The following is a 19,185-nucleotide window of genomic DNA, read 5'->3' on the forward strand; positions in this document are numbered from 1 at the left end:
CCCCACAACTCTAGCTGGGTCTCCGGGATGGGGAAAAGCTTTTAAAATTGAGAAGAAGGGGAAAAGGAAGAACCTAATCGCTCCCACTCATTCTTAATAATGTTTGCCATCTTGACAGGAACCGTGAAGGTCTGGGGAACCACCCTGTCCTCGTAAACCTTATCCAACTTAGGAATGGAGGGCTCCTTTGGTAGTTTGGGTTCCGGAACCTCTAAGCAAGCCAGCACTTGCTTTAACAAAAAATTTAAGTTCTCCATTTTAAACCGAAAACCGTGTTTCTCCGCTGCCGGAGGTTTAGATGACGCGGACTCCAACCCAAAAAGGGCCTCTTCTGATGTGTCAGATTGGGCCTCATCATTGTACCACCCCTATGGGGCGTCCGACAAACGCAACTCCTGGATCGGGCCGCTATGAAAAGCTCTACGCTTGCACTTAGCAGAACACGGCAAAGCATGGATCACCTTAGCGACTGCCATTTGAAGCTGGTCCGCAAAGTCCGGCGGCCAAGCAATTTCCCCTGAAGGGGTAACAGTCGGACCCTGGGGTGCTGCATGTGGTATAGGGGATGCCAATAGGGAACGCACCTCACGGGACGGAGACCCCTCAGAGGGGAATGGCTCAGTAGTGCTAGACATTCTATTATGTTTGGAAGTAATAGCCTTCTCAAGGCATGTGGAACACAGTTGCGCAGGCTGGTCTACCAAAACCTCACAATAAACACAGGTATAAGACTCAGATAAAGAGGGAGTACCCTCTAACACGTCAGAATCGTCCATAGCTTTTAAGAAAAAAGACTAGAACAGGCACCTTTATAACCACCAATGGCCGGGGCACTCACCACCTCCTATGAACCAGACTCAGAAACCGCTTTGTCTCCTCCATCGTAGATCAGACTGGAAGTGAAGAAGCCACACCTGTTCACAAGGATGACTATGCAGGACCGCCCCTCCTGATGAGAAAACGCACCAAAAAAGACAGTGCAAAACTCCAGAAAGAGAACCTGTCAGTTCCACAAAAATGCCAGAGCCGCGCCCTTGCACATAATGCAGCAATCACATAATAAACTTATCATGTACATACCCCCCACTCAATATTCCCCTCATAGGAATTTTACCCCTTGATTCTATAAAGATAAAGGTGCCACACTGTGGCCCTGCTTCTGTGTTATCATTATGTAAAAATGAAATGATCTTACCAGAATCTACGCCGTGGAATAGGAACACGGCCCTTCAAGTGTGACAAGTAGTAGCTGCGCTCTTGACATGGACTTGAGAGAAGAAAGCAATCTGCGAAACTCATCAACGCCGATTGCTAAAGGAGCTGTTAATATGAGTCGGGATGGTGTCGTAAAGGGAAGCTCCCCCTGCATCTCCGGACTCTAACGTTCACCCAGGCTCTCAAGTTGAGAAGTTTAAAGGGCTACATAAACTCCTGTCCCATAGCGAAGGGTAGAACCCCTCATAAGAGACTTCTGATATTCCGGCACCTCTCTGCCACCTCCTGTGAAAAAAGGCAAAGAATGACTGGGGGATGAAGGGAGTGGGGGAGGTATTTAAGCCTTTGGCTGGGGTGTCTTTGCCTCCTCCTGGTGGCCAGGTTCTTAATTCCCACCAGTAATGAATGAAGCTATGGACTCTCCTCCCCTTTAGATGGAAATCTGGTCTATGGCAAACATTCAACCAAGGCTACATCCAAAATTAGCTAACAGATTTGTTAGAAATATGAAGGGAAATAATGTTAAATGGCAGAATGAACCCTTTGTAAAAATAAAGTTTTATTTTGACATAGTGTTTTATATATATATACAGTATACATATATATATATATATATATATATATATATATATATATATATATATAAAGTTGCAGAGGTGAACGGCACTCACGAGTATGTCAGCTACCTGGTGCTCTCACTGGGGAGAAACAAACAGTAAAGTAGTTATGGATCCCACGGACGGACTCCGTGTTGCAGCAAGGACCCAAATGAAGCAGGCACACAGGTTTTTTCAAAAACACTCCGGTTTATTGGCAAAGTTGTTTACCAAACGTTTCGGCTCACACACAAGCCTTTGTCAATGGTGTACAAAACCAAATGTGAAAACTTAAACACAAACTCACCTTAAATACCCACCCAGCCCAAGTGATAGACCAATCAGAGAGTGTAACCGCGGCACACCCACTCACACAGACCTAAACAGCATTTTGCCGGGCTCAATGTGGGCGTCACGTGACGTCATCACGTTACCGCCGTCCTGTGTGTAACCAAGGAAACATGCGTAACCATGGAGACAAAACATACACAAATGTACTGTGCGGGTGCGCTGGCGGGTAAGACTCTGATGGGAAACAATATATCAATTAATCAAACAGTGATCTAAATACCCCTGTATACAAATACAATAATGGAATAGGTATCTATCTATATGCAACATTGAGACAAACCTAATATGTAGCTTATAAGGTAAATAGCGCTACCGAAACCCAAAGTATAAAGAACTAATAACACAGCCCTCTATACTCATGGTATCAAGGCATGTGGGGAGGTAGCAGATGAGGGCGAGAAAAACAGTCAAAAAGCCCCCTATATATTCAAGCAGGTATACATTGCATCATGCCAGAGGAGTAGGTAGAAATTAAGTCCTGGATGGACTCCCAATAATTCACATCTCATTTGTGTTTATACCAACAGCCAAAGTCTATGTTGACATTCAGGCCTCGAGGGGCAACTGTGTCTAATGTGAAGATCCAACGGGATTCCATTCTTAGTAGTGCCAGTCCTCTGTCACCACCACGTCTGTTGTGGGGCACATGATCAATCAGCATCACTCACAACGAGGAAACAGAGTGTCCTGCAGTTGCAAAATGTCGCGCAACCGGTTGTTCTGATCGTCCTTTTTCTATTGCTTGACGAAATTGCTGTTTTATGGTTAGCCAAACGTTCTTTGTACGCTGTCACTGTTTTGCCTATGTAGAATTTGGAACATGGGCAAATAATGGCATACACCACATATTCCGATGTACAGGATAATCTATGTCTTATTTTGTATCTTTTGTTGTTATGGGGGTGTTGAAAAGATGTCCCAGCAATGAGATTATTGCAAGTGACACAGTTGCCACATTTGTAACATCCTGGTTTCCCTCTTGTGAGCCATGTCTGTTTTTCATAGCAGTGTGTGGGATCACTGAGTACTAGTAGATCCCTGAGGTTACTTGCTCGCTTGTATACCACCCGGGGTACCGGAGCATCCACAAAAGGTAGACTAGTGTCCTTGGAGAGCATCATCCAATTCTTCCTTACCACATTCTGAAGCATCCCTGATCCCGGAGTGTAAGTGGTTACAAAGTTCATTCGTTTAGGTTGTTCCGTTATTGTCCGTTTCGGGATGGTGTCATTCTGGGTGAGTTTTGTTGCTTCACTCTTTTGTTGATCTATTAGCATTGGTGGATATCCTCTGCTCAGTCATCCGGAACAACACGGATGACTCCCGAAAAGAGAGACAACTTGAAGAAATGTCACAAAAATTTCTGTTTGGGTCATAGTTGCTTTTACCCCTAAATTTGGTGCCTGTTTCTGTACTGTTAGTATTGCCAAAATGTTCCTTTAGTCTTAAGGTCCTAGAGAATCTCTGAACGTCCACATAAAGATCAAAGTTGTCCGGTTGGGAAGTTGGCACAAAAGAGAGGCCCTTGTTTAGGACACTCCTTTCTTCATCTGTGAGTATGTGGCTGCTGAGGTTTATGATCAGTTCCTCCTTGAACTGCCCCTCTTGGGTGGTCTCGGTGGGCGGCCTGTGCCCCCCCTTCGGGTATGCGTCCTCTACCTCCTTCATTTTTTGAACGTGTCTGCATCCCCTGTTGGTAGTCTGTCTCCAGTGGTGGTGATCTGGAGGTATTATCTGTATCAGAGCTGTTACCTGAGCTGTCTAGGGTCCCAGTTGGTCTTGTGCGGCTGTGTCTTTGCCTCCATGGTCTGTTCTGGCGATAATGTGTTCTCTCCTCAGGGCTCAATTGCCAACGATACACACTCTTATTTTTATAGTCTTGTGTTACATCTTCAAGCTTGCGATTTTTGAATGCTATTAATTCGTTCTCATGTTTGTCCACCTCTTCCTTCATTTTTTTCAGCCACTCTTGATCCTTGTCAGCCTACATACAATTATTTTCTGTAAAATATATTATCTATACTTTTATATCTATATGAATATATACAGGTATATATATATATATATATATATATATATATATATAAATAAAAAGAACATTTTCTTCTAAATGAAGAACATTTAAACACATTGATCCAGATTACAAGTGGAGCGATATTTTAACGCTCCCGCTTGCATGCTAACTCTGCTAAAAGTAAGGTTTTTGTTTGCGTCGGGTAGCGCTCATATTACAAGTTGAATGTGAAAATCCAAATCTTAGTATGTTTCACAAAGCGAATACCGAAAGCAGCCTCCGACTTCTGCATTCGGCAGTGAACGAAACTGTATATGAACACATAAAATATATACACAAATGTATATACAGTACATATATAATGTGTATATATATATATATATAAATATATATATATATATATATATATATACACATATACAGTATACATACACATATTTAGACATATATGCATACATAATATCTCTTCCCAGTCAATTACTTTGTCACATACTATATCCTTTTAACCCTTATAAAACATTTTAAATAAATATTTATGTAAAAAATGTATCAGAAAGTCTTTTCATGAGTGTAATATTATGTGTTTGGTGCAACGTTTTTTTAATACACTTTACGCTAGGTTTTCAGGAACACTAATCCACTGAGTGCAAAGTTTGGTAGCACTTGTGCGCAACCCTTTACTTTAAACTTGTAATGCTGGTTATCCCATCCGGTGCTAACAATATTTTTTTTCATACTGCAAACAGATAAGACCAATAGGAAATAAAATTTTATCCTGAATTGTAATCACCAGAATGTCAGAGCCCAGAACTTCAGTAACTCACCGTTAAGCTTTCAATTTGCTTGTATAGCTGTTTGAAAGGCTCTGAAGAGGAGCTTATGACGTCTTGACCATCACAACAGCTAAGCAACTGTTCCTTCTGCTTCAAAATAACTTGTTGTTTGGCATGGTTTTTCTCCATTAACAGTTTTACATGTTCCTCTAGTTCAGCAATGTGATGATCCTTCAAACTCAGAGCTTGATCTGTCTCTTTCTTTTCCTCCTCAAGGGCTTCCACTCGCTGCTTCAATTCCTCTATTTGCCTAACTTTATGCCGCACTAGTTCAAGTCTATCTTTTTCTAGCGTGGCATTCATGTAATCATCACATGCTCTTTTTTCCTGGTGGGCAGACTCAAGGACCCGATGTAGAAGTTTAACAAGACCCTAGAAAACAAAAATGCACAATTTTATTTAAAGTATTTGTTTTTCCTTCAAAGAAAGCTTATCAAAAAGTGTCAAAATTCAAGGCACCTTTCAAAATGTAAATCAATAATATTATTATATTTAAAACTATGATATGCTTGCTATGAATCTAAAAACTCGACAAGGTGTTAAAATCTAACACCATTAGCAATATAAGTTTGCACACTGAAAACATCCTAAAAATATATTTAAAAAGTAAGCTACGATCCGAAAAACAATAGACCACCCAACTACCCTAGATCCTGTGGGAATGTCATGGGTTGGGAGGTCTGCCTGTTGTCCCACCCATGATGTCTCTGGCCTGAGCAAATGTCCTGTTTTCAGGAACTTCTTCAGCTCCATCCAGGACATAACCAACATACCCATGGTCCTGCCCCTATCATAGTCCTGCCCACAAGTCCTCTGACTTGACTGACCAAGAAAGCTTTCAGAAAATGTATGAAACACTATGGGGTTGATTCATCATATGTCGAGCGGACATGATTAGCTATATCTGGTGAAATGCTTGTGCATTGCCGCCTCCTGCTCATTGGCAGACAATCGGCCGCTAACCGAGGCTGTCAATCATCCCGATTGTATCGTATCGGGATGATTTCAATACGACACCAAAAAGGTGGAGGACAGTTTAAGTAGCAGCAGTCTTATGACCTCTGCTTCCTAAATTCAGTTTCAGGCAATGGGCCTCCGAAGCAGCATTCGCTGCTTCATAAATGGACTCCATTAAGTCAAAATACTTCCCTTGTAAGTACAAAGTCTCCAATTCCTGTGCAAAAAAAAAAGGTCTTAGTATTCTCACACACAGTTTTAGATGTATGTCTGTTAATTTATACTTTCAAATAAAATTTGCATTAAGCGCAAAAACATAAAGGTAAAAAAATGTTAGCCTTTGTCAAACTTTAGTATATGAATCAGTCAAGCTAAAACTATATATTACATTTTAATATCAGACAATAAAGGTGTTTTTTAGTGGTTATAAAACGTGTGAATATCTTTGATATATATATATATATATATATATATATATATATATATATATATACTGTATATCTATATAGTATATATATATATATATATATATATATATATAAATATATATATAGTTATACTGTATATATATATATATATATATATATATATATATATAGTATGTGTGTATCAAACAAATGTATATAAATGGCAACATTCTATAATTCAGCAGGTCAGAGGGATGGTCAAGAGAGGATTGGGGACTTATAGTCTGGGGACTTACACCTATGGGTTATTTTTTTGGTTAATGATTGTATGTTCAACATTTATTTATAAAAAGTTAATAAAGTTGGCCACCCCATTCTTTTGTTTTGGGTATTATTTAAACAAAATATGAGTGCCTAGTGTGGGGTCAATGGAACCTACGCTAACTCACACAAGTTGCCTTTCTATATATACAAAAGAATAAATAATATCTACTTACAATAAATAGCACAAGATGACACTATTTGATTATGGTATTTGAATATGGTAGAACACCAAAAAAAAAACTACTTTTAGTTTTACAACCATCAACATGTAAAATGATGTATAAAATATTTTTTAGATATATATGCTAAAGGTGACTTAAAGGGACATGAAACCCAATTTTTTTTCTTTCATGATTCAGAGAGAGGGTGTAATTTTAAACAATTTTCCAATTAACGTCTATTATTTAATTTGTTTTGTTCTCTTGGTATCCTTTTCTGAAAAGCATGGCTAGGTAGGCTCAGGAGCTGCTGATTGGTGGCTGCACATTTATACAAATGTATTTAGCTTACCCAAATGTTTTGTTGTTTCTTCAACAATGGACACCAAGAAAATGAAGCAATTGGAAACTTGGGTATATGAATTGTGAAAGCAAATGTTTGGGATATCATTTAAAGCTACATAAGAGTAAAGTATCTCTTTAAATGATCTTAAACTTTTAAAATAAAAGCCTAGTGATCAAGTAATGTGACACTACTGAAGCAAAAACAAGGATCTGGCATTCAATATGAAAAATACAGAGAACCTTAAATGAAAACTGTGCAATTGTGTTTATACATAGTGTATTTCTCTAATCAATAGATATGTGGTATGTGCATTTTATATATTTAAACCAGCTAGTTGCAACTAGGATTGCCACCTTTTCTGGAAAAAAATTACCGGCCAAGCTCATTAGCATAAATTAGAATAAATAAATATACAGTACTATTTTGGGAATTGAAGTTGATAGGGCTCATATTAAATTATCATCCTATATTATAAAAGGCCAAATATGTTTGTCCGATGCAGTCATGCGCAGTAGAGACTGCAGAGTGAGACAAGCATACTTTGCCTTAACCCCTTAATGACCAGCTGGTCGTTAAGCCCTGGGCCTCTCTCTTTCGCAATCTTGCTAAAAGTAGCAAGATTGCGCTATTTCTGCATGCCCCACGAGTGGGGCAGTGCAGAAATAGTCTTGCAGAGCTACAGAAGCAGAGAGGGACACTCTGTGTCCCTCTCTGCATCGGACAGCGGTGGTGCCGATGGAGGGTTAGGAGGGAGGTGGGTGGGCGGTCCATCGCTGGAGGGGGGCAGGAGCGGGCTAAGGCAGGGCGGGAGGGGGGTGGGACGGCTGCACTACAGAGTTTTTTTTTGAGAGCGGCAAGGAAGGGGAAGGCGGGAGGGAGAGAGAGGGGATCCAAGTGGATGGGGATTTTGGCCCGTGTACACACTTTTTCTTTCATAATCCAGACAGAACAAACAATTTTGAACAACTTTCCAATCTACTTTTGTAGATTTTTATTTTATTTTAAATTTAGAGAATTTTTATTCTCTTTGTATTGTTTGTTAAAGGAAAAGGAATGCACTAGTGGAAGCTTGCTGTGCCAAAGAAAAGAAGCATTACGTGCAGCCACCAATCAGCATCTAGTTCGCAGTAGTGCATTGCTGCTACCTAGGTATCATTTTCAACAAAGAATACCAATAAAATTGCTGCTACCTAGGTATCATTTTCAACAAAGAATACCAATAAAATTGCTGCTACCTAGGTATCATTTTCAACAAAGAATACCAATAAAATTAAGCAAATTAGGTAACAAAAGTAAATTGGAAAGTTGTTCAAAATTGAATACTCTTACTCTATCTCAATCATGAAAGTTTAATTTTAACTGTACTGTACCTTTAAGAACCTCAGGAACATCCTACATGCTTTTTTCTCTAGGGACACCCCTAGTGCATTATGGTAGGTTTAATGCCCATTACTGAGCCATGACAGTTAAAATCTGATATCTTTGGTCAAATATCTTCTACTTCAGCATATACCATGAGTGTCTGAGGAGCACATGTAGTGCTGTGGTTAATAGTGATAAAGAACAGGTTTAAATAGAAAACCTGAGGAAATTATAGTACTTGAGATGTCGGATGTTTAGGCTTACAGCTGGTATTAAGGTGGGGCTAGATTTATTCTTATCTGATCTAAGGCCTGAGATTTGGATATGAAACTTACATAAAGGGATGGCTGGGTAATGTATATGAGTCTGATGCCACAGAAATTCAGCTAGCAACATATCTGAAAGTTAGAATCAAGGCAAAATATTTGTCTTTTAATAACACCTATATTGGTAATATTTTTTCATATCAGGGGAATAAATACTCTATAATCTATCTATCTAAAAATATCTACATACAGGGGCCGATTTACTATGCCCCGAATGGGGCCAACTCGCCCTGTTTCCGCACGAGCCTTCGAGCGGGGTACAGCAATCAACTCAATCGAATACGATCGGGTTGATTGACACCCCTGCTAGCGGAATCTGCAGGGGGCGGCATTGTACAAGCAGTTCACTAGAACTGCTTGTGCAATGCTGAATGCCGACAGCGTATGCTGTCCTCATTCAGCGATGTCTGTCGGACATGATACGCTACAGCGTATCATGTCGGATATACAATGATAAAACGGCCCCATAGTTTATACATTTGAGTGTTTTGATCCATAAGTGTTTTAATTGTGGACGTCCAGAGGGATTTAAAAAGAAGTTGGTTTATTTCCCTCACATAAAAAAGTTGGATACACCTGTTGTTGAGTATTTTGGTTAAAGTTTTTAATAATGTGGTAGCTCTTCTCTATATATCATGATATTTCTGTTGAAAATGTCTGGGCATTTTGTGAGTACATTAAAATATTTATTTTTGTTCCTGGAACTATTGCTCAAAATGCAGAGTTTACAGTTTATTCTTAAAGGGATACTAAACCCAATTTTTTTCTTTCATGATTCAGATAGAGCATGGGATTTTAAGCAGCTTTCTAATTTACTCCTATTGTCAATTTTTATTTGTTCTCATGCTATCTTGATTTGAAAAAGCAGTACTGTAAGCTTTAGAGCCAGCCCATTTTTTGTTCAGCACCTGGGTAGCACTTGCTGATTTGTGGCTAAATGTAGCAAACCAATTAGCAAGCGCTACCCAGGTGTTGAACTAAAAATGGGCCGGCTCCTAACCTTTTATTACTGCTTTTTCAAATCAAGATAACATGAGAACAAAGAAAAATTGATAATAGGAGTAAATTTGAAAGTTGCTTAAAATTGCATGCTCTGTCTGAATCATGAAAGAAAAAAATTGGGGTTAGTATCCCTTTAAATAGTTTCTCTATATTTTGTGTCTTATGTAAAGGATCTGACAGCTGGATTATATTTTAACTACCTAACTCTTTAAAAGCTAAGGATGACACATATTGTTCTCTGCATTACAACATGTTGTCCCAATACTTAATGGGACAGTCTACACCAGAATTTTTATTGTTTTAAAAGGTAGATAATCCCTTTATTACCCATTCCCCAGTTTTGCATAACCAACACAGTTATATTTATATTCTTTTTACCTCTGTGATTATCTTGTATCTAAGTCTCTGCAAACTGCCCCTTTATTTCAGTTCTTTTGACAGATTTGCAGTTTAGCCAATCAGTGCTGGCTCCCAGGTAACTTTATGTGCATGAGCACAGTGTTATCTATATGAAACACATGAACTAACACCCTCTAGTGGTAAAAAACTGTTAAAATGCATTCTGAAAAGAGGCGGCCTTCAAGGTCTAAGAAATTAGCATATGAACCTCCTAGGTTAAGCTTTCAACTAAGAATAATAAGAGAACAAAGCAAAATTGGTGATAAAAGTAAATTGGAAAATTGTTTAAAATGACATGCCCTATCTGAATCATGAAAGTTTATTTTGGACTAGACTGTCCCTTTAACTAATATGATGGTAGTCTCATTCTCCCTTTCCTGGTCATTTGAAAGAAAAAACATTCCCTCCTCTTAATGATGGATCACATAGCGCTATAATTTGCAGATGATCACTTGCCCCAGTAGGTGCCAGTTTCTTTGGGGTACTTTAAGATGAGAGGGGAGTTTAGTTTAGATCCTCTAGCATCTCCCATAAGCCACATAGAGGGATGTGAGATCCCAGTTTTCAAAGAAGAAATTTGCCTCTTTCCAATGAGGGGCCTTGCAAAATGATCATTATGTGATTACCATAAAATGTAATGGATTTAATGAATGGGATAGAGGTTCCTAAAGTCCTTAAGACACGTGCACGCTCTTGCCCCTATCTACATACAGCCTTATGGAAAGAAGCTACATTTAAAAAAACAAAGATACCAAGAGAAAGAAATACATTTGCTAATATAAGTAATCTGGATAGTTTTTTTTATTGTACACTCTATCTGAATCATGAAACATTTAATTTTGACTTCCATGTCCTATTTAGGAACAGCATTAAAATGTTCATTCTTAAATAGAGTTACCTTCTGAGACTTCAGCTCCTCGGTTAGAGCTTGTATTTGTTGCTGTGGGCTACTCATCTTTTCTAGGGACACGGTTTCTGTGGTTGTTTGTCCTATGAATCCATTATGTCTCCTGGCTTTTCTAGCAAAGTTTAATGAAGGAGGCAGCTTCGTAACAGAAGGCTTCAGAACAGCTTCCAAGCCATGCATTTCCTGAACTGCAAAAAAATAATAATACATTTTATACTGTACCTTGAACTACAGATAATGGCTGGTGATCAACAAGTAGCAGAACCAATAAACCAAACAAAAAAAAAACATGCAAATCAAGAAAAACTTGTAGGCTTGTACTCTTTTTACCTTAAATTACATCCTTATCACCTCCACAGCCAATCAGAAATACTGACAACATGACCAACATGCAACTTTTTTTCCCTATCAGAGAGTGCTTCCTCTTATAATGGGTTAACAGGGTTAATTTAATCCGTGTGTGTATTAGTTTTACAATTTGATCAAGTGACATTTTTTTTTTTTTTAATTAAATATCGGCTACATGACTTAATTTCACTACGACTTCCAAATGGAAAAGATTAATGCTCTCTATCAATGTCACTAGCAGGTGCTTATATCTACAATAATATCGGTTTTGGATGTCCGCTCAGAGAAAGAATTGTGCTTTTGATACCTGGGACTAAATATTTTTCACGGAAAGAGTATCTTGTGGATCAACCTAACTACCTCTGTCACCTAGAGGGAATCCCTGACCATGGAGGATCTCTATTTCATGCAAATTCGGACCCTCCTAGGGTCATTAGCCAGGAAGGTGGATGACTCATTCGCTTGCCTCACATCTATAATCAGAGATCGACCCCACAAGTAGAACACGCAGCTAACAAAACTGCGACTGGACCAATTTCTGATGAACAGTCTACTCAGGGACGTGTACTGTCTCATGAGGGCTTGTTCATGCAGCCACAGGAAAATAATGATCCCTGCCACAAGTTCACTAATTTTTGGGCCATCGGCAAGAATCCTATGCTTAGTGACACAGCTGGAGAAGATCATTTCTTAGTGGAGGCAGATGCAGCGGGCCACACCACACTGCAAGGTGCTTTATATGGAGACCGGGTACCAATTGAGAACCCTGAAATGCTAAAGGGACCCCAACCAGTACGGCAAAAGGTGATTCAGCATACATATACCTACCCTCCTCTGTTGGGCCTGACTCTCTCTGGACGACACCTCTTATGGCTCACTGGTCTTTATTGCCTCAATCAATGTCCCTTTTGTGGCGGTAGCCAACTCACAGACACCCCTGCAGGGATCGGATAGTGAACTATTGCCTTACAACCTGTAATTCACTTGCAGAGACAGTGAAGCTAGGACTCATCTGTGCACACGTAGTAATGATGACTCCATTGCTGGATGCTTACATCAACAAACATAATACACCTTCCAGTTTCTGAGACATTTGCTCTTAATGTTCTGTTGCTATGGTTTTATAGTATATTCAATTAGATGGTACAACATTGTCTTGGATTAACATATATATTGGAGATGCTTACATGACCCATTGTTTTTACATAGAACTGTACTATCTGCATTTGAGACGATAGCTCTTATATGCATGTGTTTATTTAATGCTTTGTCTTATCACTCTCACAGATTATGACCACTGTACCTCCTTTGAGCCTCCAGACTTTTTTAATGTTTTACAATAGCTAATTGGCAGTTGTTGGCTACAAAGGAGAATTCCTGGTTTTATATCTATTTTTTTCTGGTCTTCAATCTAGCCTAAAAGATAGGTGTAGCTGTCGCAAGATGGCTACAAGCGGTTCAGTAATGCTCCCCTTTGTATATATAGTCTAAGAGAAGATACAGCACTCCTACTGTCCCTTTTTGATAGGATAATTAGCAAACTTTATATGGCCTTTAAAGAATCTTCAGCTACTTCTCAGCTCCACTGAGTGTCACTAATGACGATATGACTACCATGTCTGATGCGGTGTCTTAATATGTACATATGGTCTTACTCTAACTTTGTCACCATACCACCCCTTGTTTGAAGTGTTGGCATTACCTAGATTATTCACTGGTTTCCGTTAACTTATAAACTTTACCCAAGTATTTTCATATATTGAGAATTGAATGTTATTGACCCTTGCTCTGATATGTTATTCTTAGCTGGAGGCAGTTATTTTTATCCTTCATCAGACCTGTATATACCTACCTGCACTAACCCACAGGGAAAGTATTCCTAGCTCTTTTAGTGGGGTTCTTTTCGCTCTCGTGCCATATGAGTATTATTACAAATATTACCTTGTATCTGTGATGTAGGGTATGCTGAGTCAGCTCTTATAAGTTTACAGTCACTTTGTTCACTATGCTTAATTTTCCTGATTTTAGGCGATAATGTATAAATTACTCATAGGGTTCGCTACAGTTTTCTTTATTTGACAAAAGTAGATGTCCCAACCAGATTTGTCTCTTTTATATGCAACTACTAAATGTGTGTATGTAAATCTCATATGCTAACCCATTGTATTCTCTGTCTCCCTCAGCTAGCGGGGGAGATGGGGGATTGATTGAGATAATTTGCAGGTTGTCCAGCCATTTGTTGTTGTACATTATGCAGCCACTATGTATTAATTATGATGTCTATCTCATTTAAGCTTAAGTTATTGTAAGCAGAACTTCTGTTATTGCAGGTTAGATGTCCGGATTAATTATATACCACTTCAGAGCAGCAATCCTAGTAAGTAGATACAGCCTATGTAAAGTAATAGGTTTAATACGGTCCAGTTAGTGTACAGTTGGGGTGTGTATGGGGTAACAGGTTGTTTACGGTTATACCTATCATCTCTTGAGAGAAACGTTGGTTATTGCTCTGCACCGTCTACATTTATATTTGCACTACCTTTTCCCCCACCCCCAGGTTAATGTTAATTCCTGGGGGGGTATTACATATTAGACACTCATCCAACCTGGTGAATATTTTTCCGTGGTATTAACCCGCCACCTTCCACCTATTTGTATTTACTGGACTTGAGTCAAGCAAACTTCTATTTGTATTTCGTCAGTCTGTTTTAACCCTGATGTGTAGTGGGTGGTGCATAGTCCTATAGGGCTTTATATTGTTCTGTCTATTATAACTCTGCTGAGATACTATCTTACTGTACTCCCTGCCTGCTCCTAACTCATATAACATAGTTACGCCATAGCTTTATAAATAAGACTTGCCAAACTCCTCTCATCAATTACAACTCACTTCTATACTAAAAGGTTGCCCCCTTAAGTGTAAAGAATTAGCAACCTGGGCTGAAAGGACAGGGTTAGATCATTTTTTTTTTGTTGGCGACATTATTACAGGGTTCTCTATGGTGTTTAGCTCGCACACATTTTGTCTATGTATTTACACTATGTCTAGTTTACCCTGGTAATACTCAGGAGAGCCTAATTGGAGGTAAAATTGTCACATAGTTATTTATAGTCCCAGATAGTAATGTTCTAGCCTGATTTGATTGGACATGATTGTCTTAAGTACATTGTGATCTCTTGAAGCTATTGAGTTTCCACCCTACTGTTCTAAGAGGTTCTACCAGGTTTGTCATTCTCTCTCACGTTGTACATTTTACTAATTGGAGACTTCAATATTATATGCTCTATGTTTAATCCCATACATCCTACAGCTGAACGACCTCAAGTGCCCTATTACTCATTTCACTCTTCTACACGATTATATTTCACCTTCACTGAGGTCTGAGATGAGCTGTCTGAACCCTCTGCTCAACAGCCTATCTTTCATTTGAGCAAGTATCTATCTTATTGTCTAGCTGATAACACTAACCCTTTCCTTAATAGTAACTACACCCCCGACTTCTTGGCTAGCTCCGTCCCCCACCCCCTATTTTATATCGAGCGGCTCTTGTCCGCTGCATCCCTTCCCCCTTTAAATTTGTAAAACTAACTCCTTCCGGGCCCTATTACTAACTGAACAGGTATTCTAATTTACCATCTCTATGGCCCGGAGAGGACCATTTCTGGCCTGATATATATACAAATTGCGCAAGACCGTGATACATAACTATATTCTCATAGTTTAGGGTTTATTTACTTCTTATGTTTTATTAAACATCATTTTATTTTGCCCTGTTTGCACTCTAATAAACTGTGAGAGTTACCATTTCTTACTATTATATACTGTATAGTATGCGGTCTACCATGTAAAGTTAAATGAAAAATGAGAAATACCTTCTCAGGGTAGCAACATCTCGATGATGATTATATTAAGTTCTATAGAAATGGGTTTTTTTGTATGTTCTCTCTCACCTCATCTGACCCAGTTTATTGAAAATTTCTTTTTTAACCTCAGCAATAACTGTTTAGTAAGGAGCCATATTGCTAAAAGTGAGGTTTCATTCAGGGTCCTCAGATGCATTGTTGACACTTGTATTGTTGTGAAAAATTGAACTCGCAGATTTGTTGCGTTTATTTGATGTTATTGTCATTTCTCAATAAAAAACTTTATTCAAAAAAAAAAAAAATATCGTCTACATTAGGAGTTTTGCGGTAAGAGCTGCTCGGTACTAACTTGCAAGTTATTGTCACCGCTCACCTCCCTATAGCGCTGCTATTACAGGTTTACAAAAACCCGGTGTTAGCAGGCAATATTGCAGCGTAAAGCAAAATTGAGCTCCATACTGCACTCCAATACCAGTGCTGCTTTGAGCTGGTTTTACGTGCTCGTGCACAAATTCCCCATAAACATCAATGGGGAGAGCCGGCTGAAAAAAAGCCTAACACCTGCAATAAAGGAGCGTAAAGCTCCGTAACGCAGCCCCATTGATTCCTATGGGGAAAGAAAAGTTATGTTTAAACCTAACACCCTAACATAAACCCCGAGTCTAAACACCCCTAATCTGCCGCCCCCGACATCGCCGACACCTACATTATACTTATTAACCCCTAATCTGCCGCCCCCGACACCACCGCCACCTACCTACACTTATTAACCCCTAATCTGCTGCCCCCAACATCGCCGCTACCTACATTACACTTATTAACCCCTAATCTGCCGCCCTGACACCGCTGCCACCTACATACAGTTATTAACCCCTAATCTGCCGCCCCCACCTACCTGCACTTATTAACCCCTAATCTGCCGCCCCCAACGTCGCCATCACTATACTAAAGTTATTAACCCCTAACCCTAACACCCACTAACTTTAATGTAATTAAAATAAATCTAAATAAAATCTACTATTAATAACTAAATAATTCCTATTTAAAACTAAATACTTACCTATAAAATAAACCCTAAGCTAGCTACAATATAACTAATAGTTACATTGTAGCTATCTTAAGTTTTATTTTTGGTTCACAGCTAAGTTGTATTTATTTTAACTAGGTAGAATAGTTAGTAAATAGTTATTAACTATTTACTAGCTACCTAGCTAAAATAAATACAAATTTACCTGTAAAATAAAACCTAACCTGCCTTACACTAATACCTAACCTTACACTACAATTAAATAAATTACATTAATTAAATACAATTAACTAAATTACAAAAAAAAACAAAACACTAAATTACACAAAATAAAAAAGAAATGATCAAATATTTAAACTAATTACACCTAATCCAGTGATTTTCAACCACTGTGCCGCGGCACACTAGTGTGCCGTGAGAGATCGTCAGGTGTGCCGCCGTGAGTTTGCACTCTTGAAGCGGAACAGAAGCCGGTAGCTGCTACTACCATACGCACTCATCCGGACACGCAGGGACTCTCTCAACTTCCACACAGTTCTCCGGAGGGTCGGAGCTCCGCTCCGGAGATTTCAACTACATTACAAAAGTTCCTATCAAGGAGATCTGAGCAAGAGAAGACCCGTCAAGCCAGTGCGCATTTTGGTGGTGGCGCATGTATTTGAAGGCATCTGCTATCTGCTACGATAGCCACGAGGACCACTGAGAGATCTAATAAAAAGATATACAACACTCCGGAGGGTCCGGGCTGCGCTCCAGAGGTCAAGCAAACAGCTTCAGTCCTTTTTTCTTCTCCCCTACCTGTTGCGGACGCCTGTTAGTGCCGGGGGTTGACAGCTCACATCTCGCCGCAGCAGACTCTGAGGCCTAGGAGCCTATATTCACTTGTCCCCAAGCTTCCAAACGGGGTAACTGGCCAGGAGGTACGTGTTACTTACCGGAGTCCTTGAAGAATAGAGGAGAGTGGGCTGAAGTGGAGGGAACGGCCGCCATTTTCTTTCTGTGTCTGTGGAGGTCTTTGGATCATTTGCTGCCTACACACTCCGACAGTCACAGTTTTACAGATCCACTTCCCTCCCCTTCCTGGATTCTCAAGCTCAGGGAGAATTGCCCTGGATATTAATTATATTGTTTCAGCATAGAGAAGAAGACATCTGCTTTAACTGGGTGAGACCTTTCTGTTTACCATCATATGCATTTTATGTCATTTGAAGGGGGTATATATTTTGTAAAAGTAATTCTACAAAATATAAATAAGGTGCGCCAACAAAAGAGGGTTAATAGCGATAGAGTTGTGTCTGTTTTGCAGAATGATTAGTGTAAATTGCTAGAAATTTTCCATTATAGTGGCATTGGAGAAGTAAAAGATATTATTATATCGTTTGCTATATATAGCAGGAATAAATAAAAATGGAAATGAAAATAGTATACACACACAGTGATGTCTACAATCAACTAAAACATTGTAAAAATTACCAATATATATGTGACAAGTGACGGTGACTGTTGATATAAAGTGAAAAGAGTTCCAACATAAATTGCTAATGCAAACCCAAAAGTCCGTTATTAGATAGGAGTCTTGAGAGAGTCCAAAAATCTTTCTGTGTAGCGAGGCTGCTTCTCTTGGTGCTGTTGGTGAGTCAGATATCTAGATAGTGAAAAGAGAAAGAGAGCGCCTCATAGTGCTATGAGGCGCTCTCTTTCTCTTTTCACTATTTTATGTCATTTGCCCTCCTGGCTTAACTTTTGTAATTTTTCAGTTTACTCTCATTATTGCCTGATTGCCAAGCCCTGATGCTCTTTTGTGGGTCCCATATTTATGCTTATCCTACCCTGATTGTGAAACTTTTATACTGGTGCCCCCAAGACTTAGGGACTTTAACAGTAGGATCACTTGGTCCCCAGTAGTTTCTGTTTTTGGGCTCAATACTTGTTCACAGCTTACTGCCCTAACAAGCGGAACTTTTACTTCATGGAACTACTGCATATCACCTAAGAATTTATTTTTATTAATGGTACCCCCCTAACAGCCTCAATACGTGGAACTTTTGATTGTTATTATTGTGCATCTAGTTTTGGCAATACAGTTGTAGTGACTGACATGCTAATAAAGCTTAATTGAATTGACTAAATTGTATGTATGTGTATATATATATATATATATATATATATATATATATATATATATATATATATATATATACACACACAGTATATACAGTATATATATGCTGTATTAGGCTACAATGTGTGATTTTGTAAAATTTTGGGATGGCGGTGTGCCGCAGGATTTTTTAATGTCAAAAAATGTGCCGTGGCAAAAAAAGGTTGAAAATCACTGACCAAATTTTTTTTTTTTTACAGGTAAAAGAGCTGATTTGTTTGGGGTAATGCCCCGCAAAAGGCCCTTTTAAGGGCTATTGGCAGTTTAGTGTAGGCTAGGGGTTTTTTTTATTTTTGGGGGGGGCTTTTATTATTTTGATAGGGCTATTAGATTAGGTGTAATTAGTTTAAATGTTTGATCATTTCTTTTTTATTTTGTATAATTTAGTGTTTGTTTGTTGTTGTAATTTAGTTAATTGTATTTAATTAATGTAATTTATTTAATTGTAGTGTAATGTTAGGTGTTAGTGTAAGACAGGTTAGGTTTTATTTTTAAGGTAAATTTGTATTTATTTTAGCTAGGTAGCTGATAAATAGTTAATAACTATTTACTAACTAGTCTATCTAGTTAAAATAAATATAAACTTAG

General features: G+C 38.8%; 1 protein-coding gene across 1 annotated transcript in view; it reads right to left on the minus strand.

Annotated features, from left to right (window-relative positions):
- Positions 1 to 19,185, minus strand: part of TBC1D2 (TBC1 domain family member 2) — a 236,611-nt gene that overhangs the window by 50,900 nt on the left and 166,526 nt on the right. Inside the window, exons 6-7 of the mRNA XM_053703232.1 lie at positions 11,189 to 11,385; positions 5,001 to 5,381 (exon numbers count right to left, since the gene is read on the minus strand). Of these exons, the coding sequence (XP_053559207.1) occupies positions 5,001 to 5,381; positions 11,189 to 11,385 (578 nt within the window). The remainder of the gene's footprint in view (positions 1 to 5,000; positions 5,382 to 11,188; positions 11,386 to 19,185) is intronic.

The sequence above is a fragment of the Bombina bombina genome, chromosome 2 (genome assembly GCF_027579735.1).
Source record: "Bombina bombina isolate aBomBom1 chromosome 2, aBomBom1.pri, whole genome shotgun sequence".
NCBI lineage: Eukaryota > Metazoa > Chordata > Amphibia > Anura > Bombinatoridae > Bombina > Bombina bombina.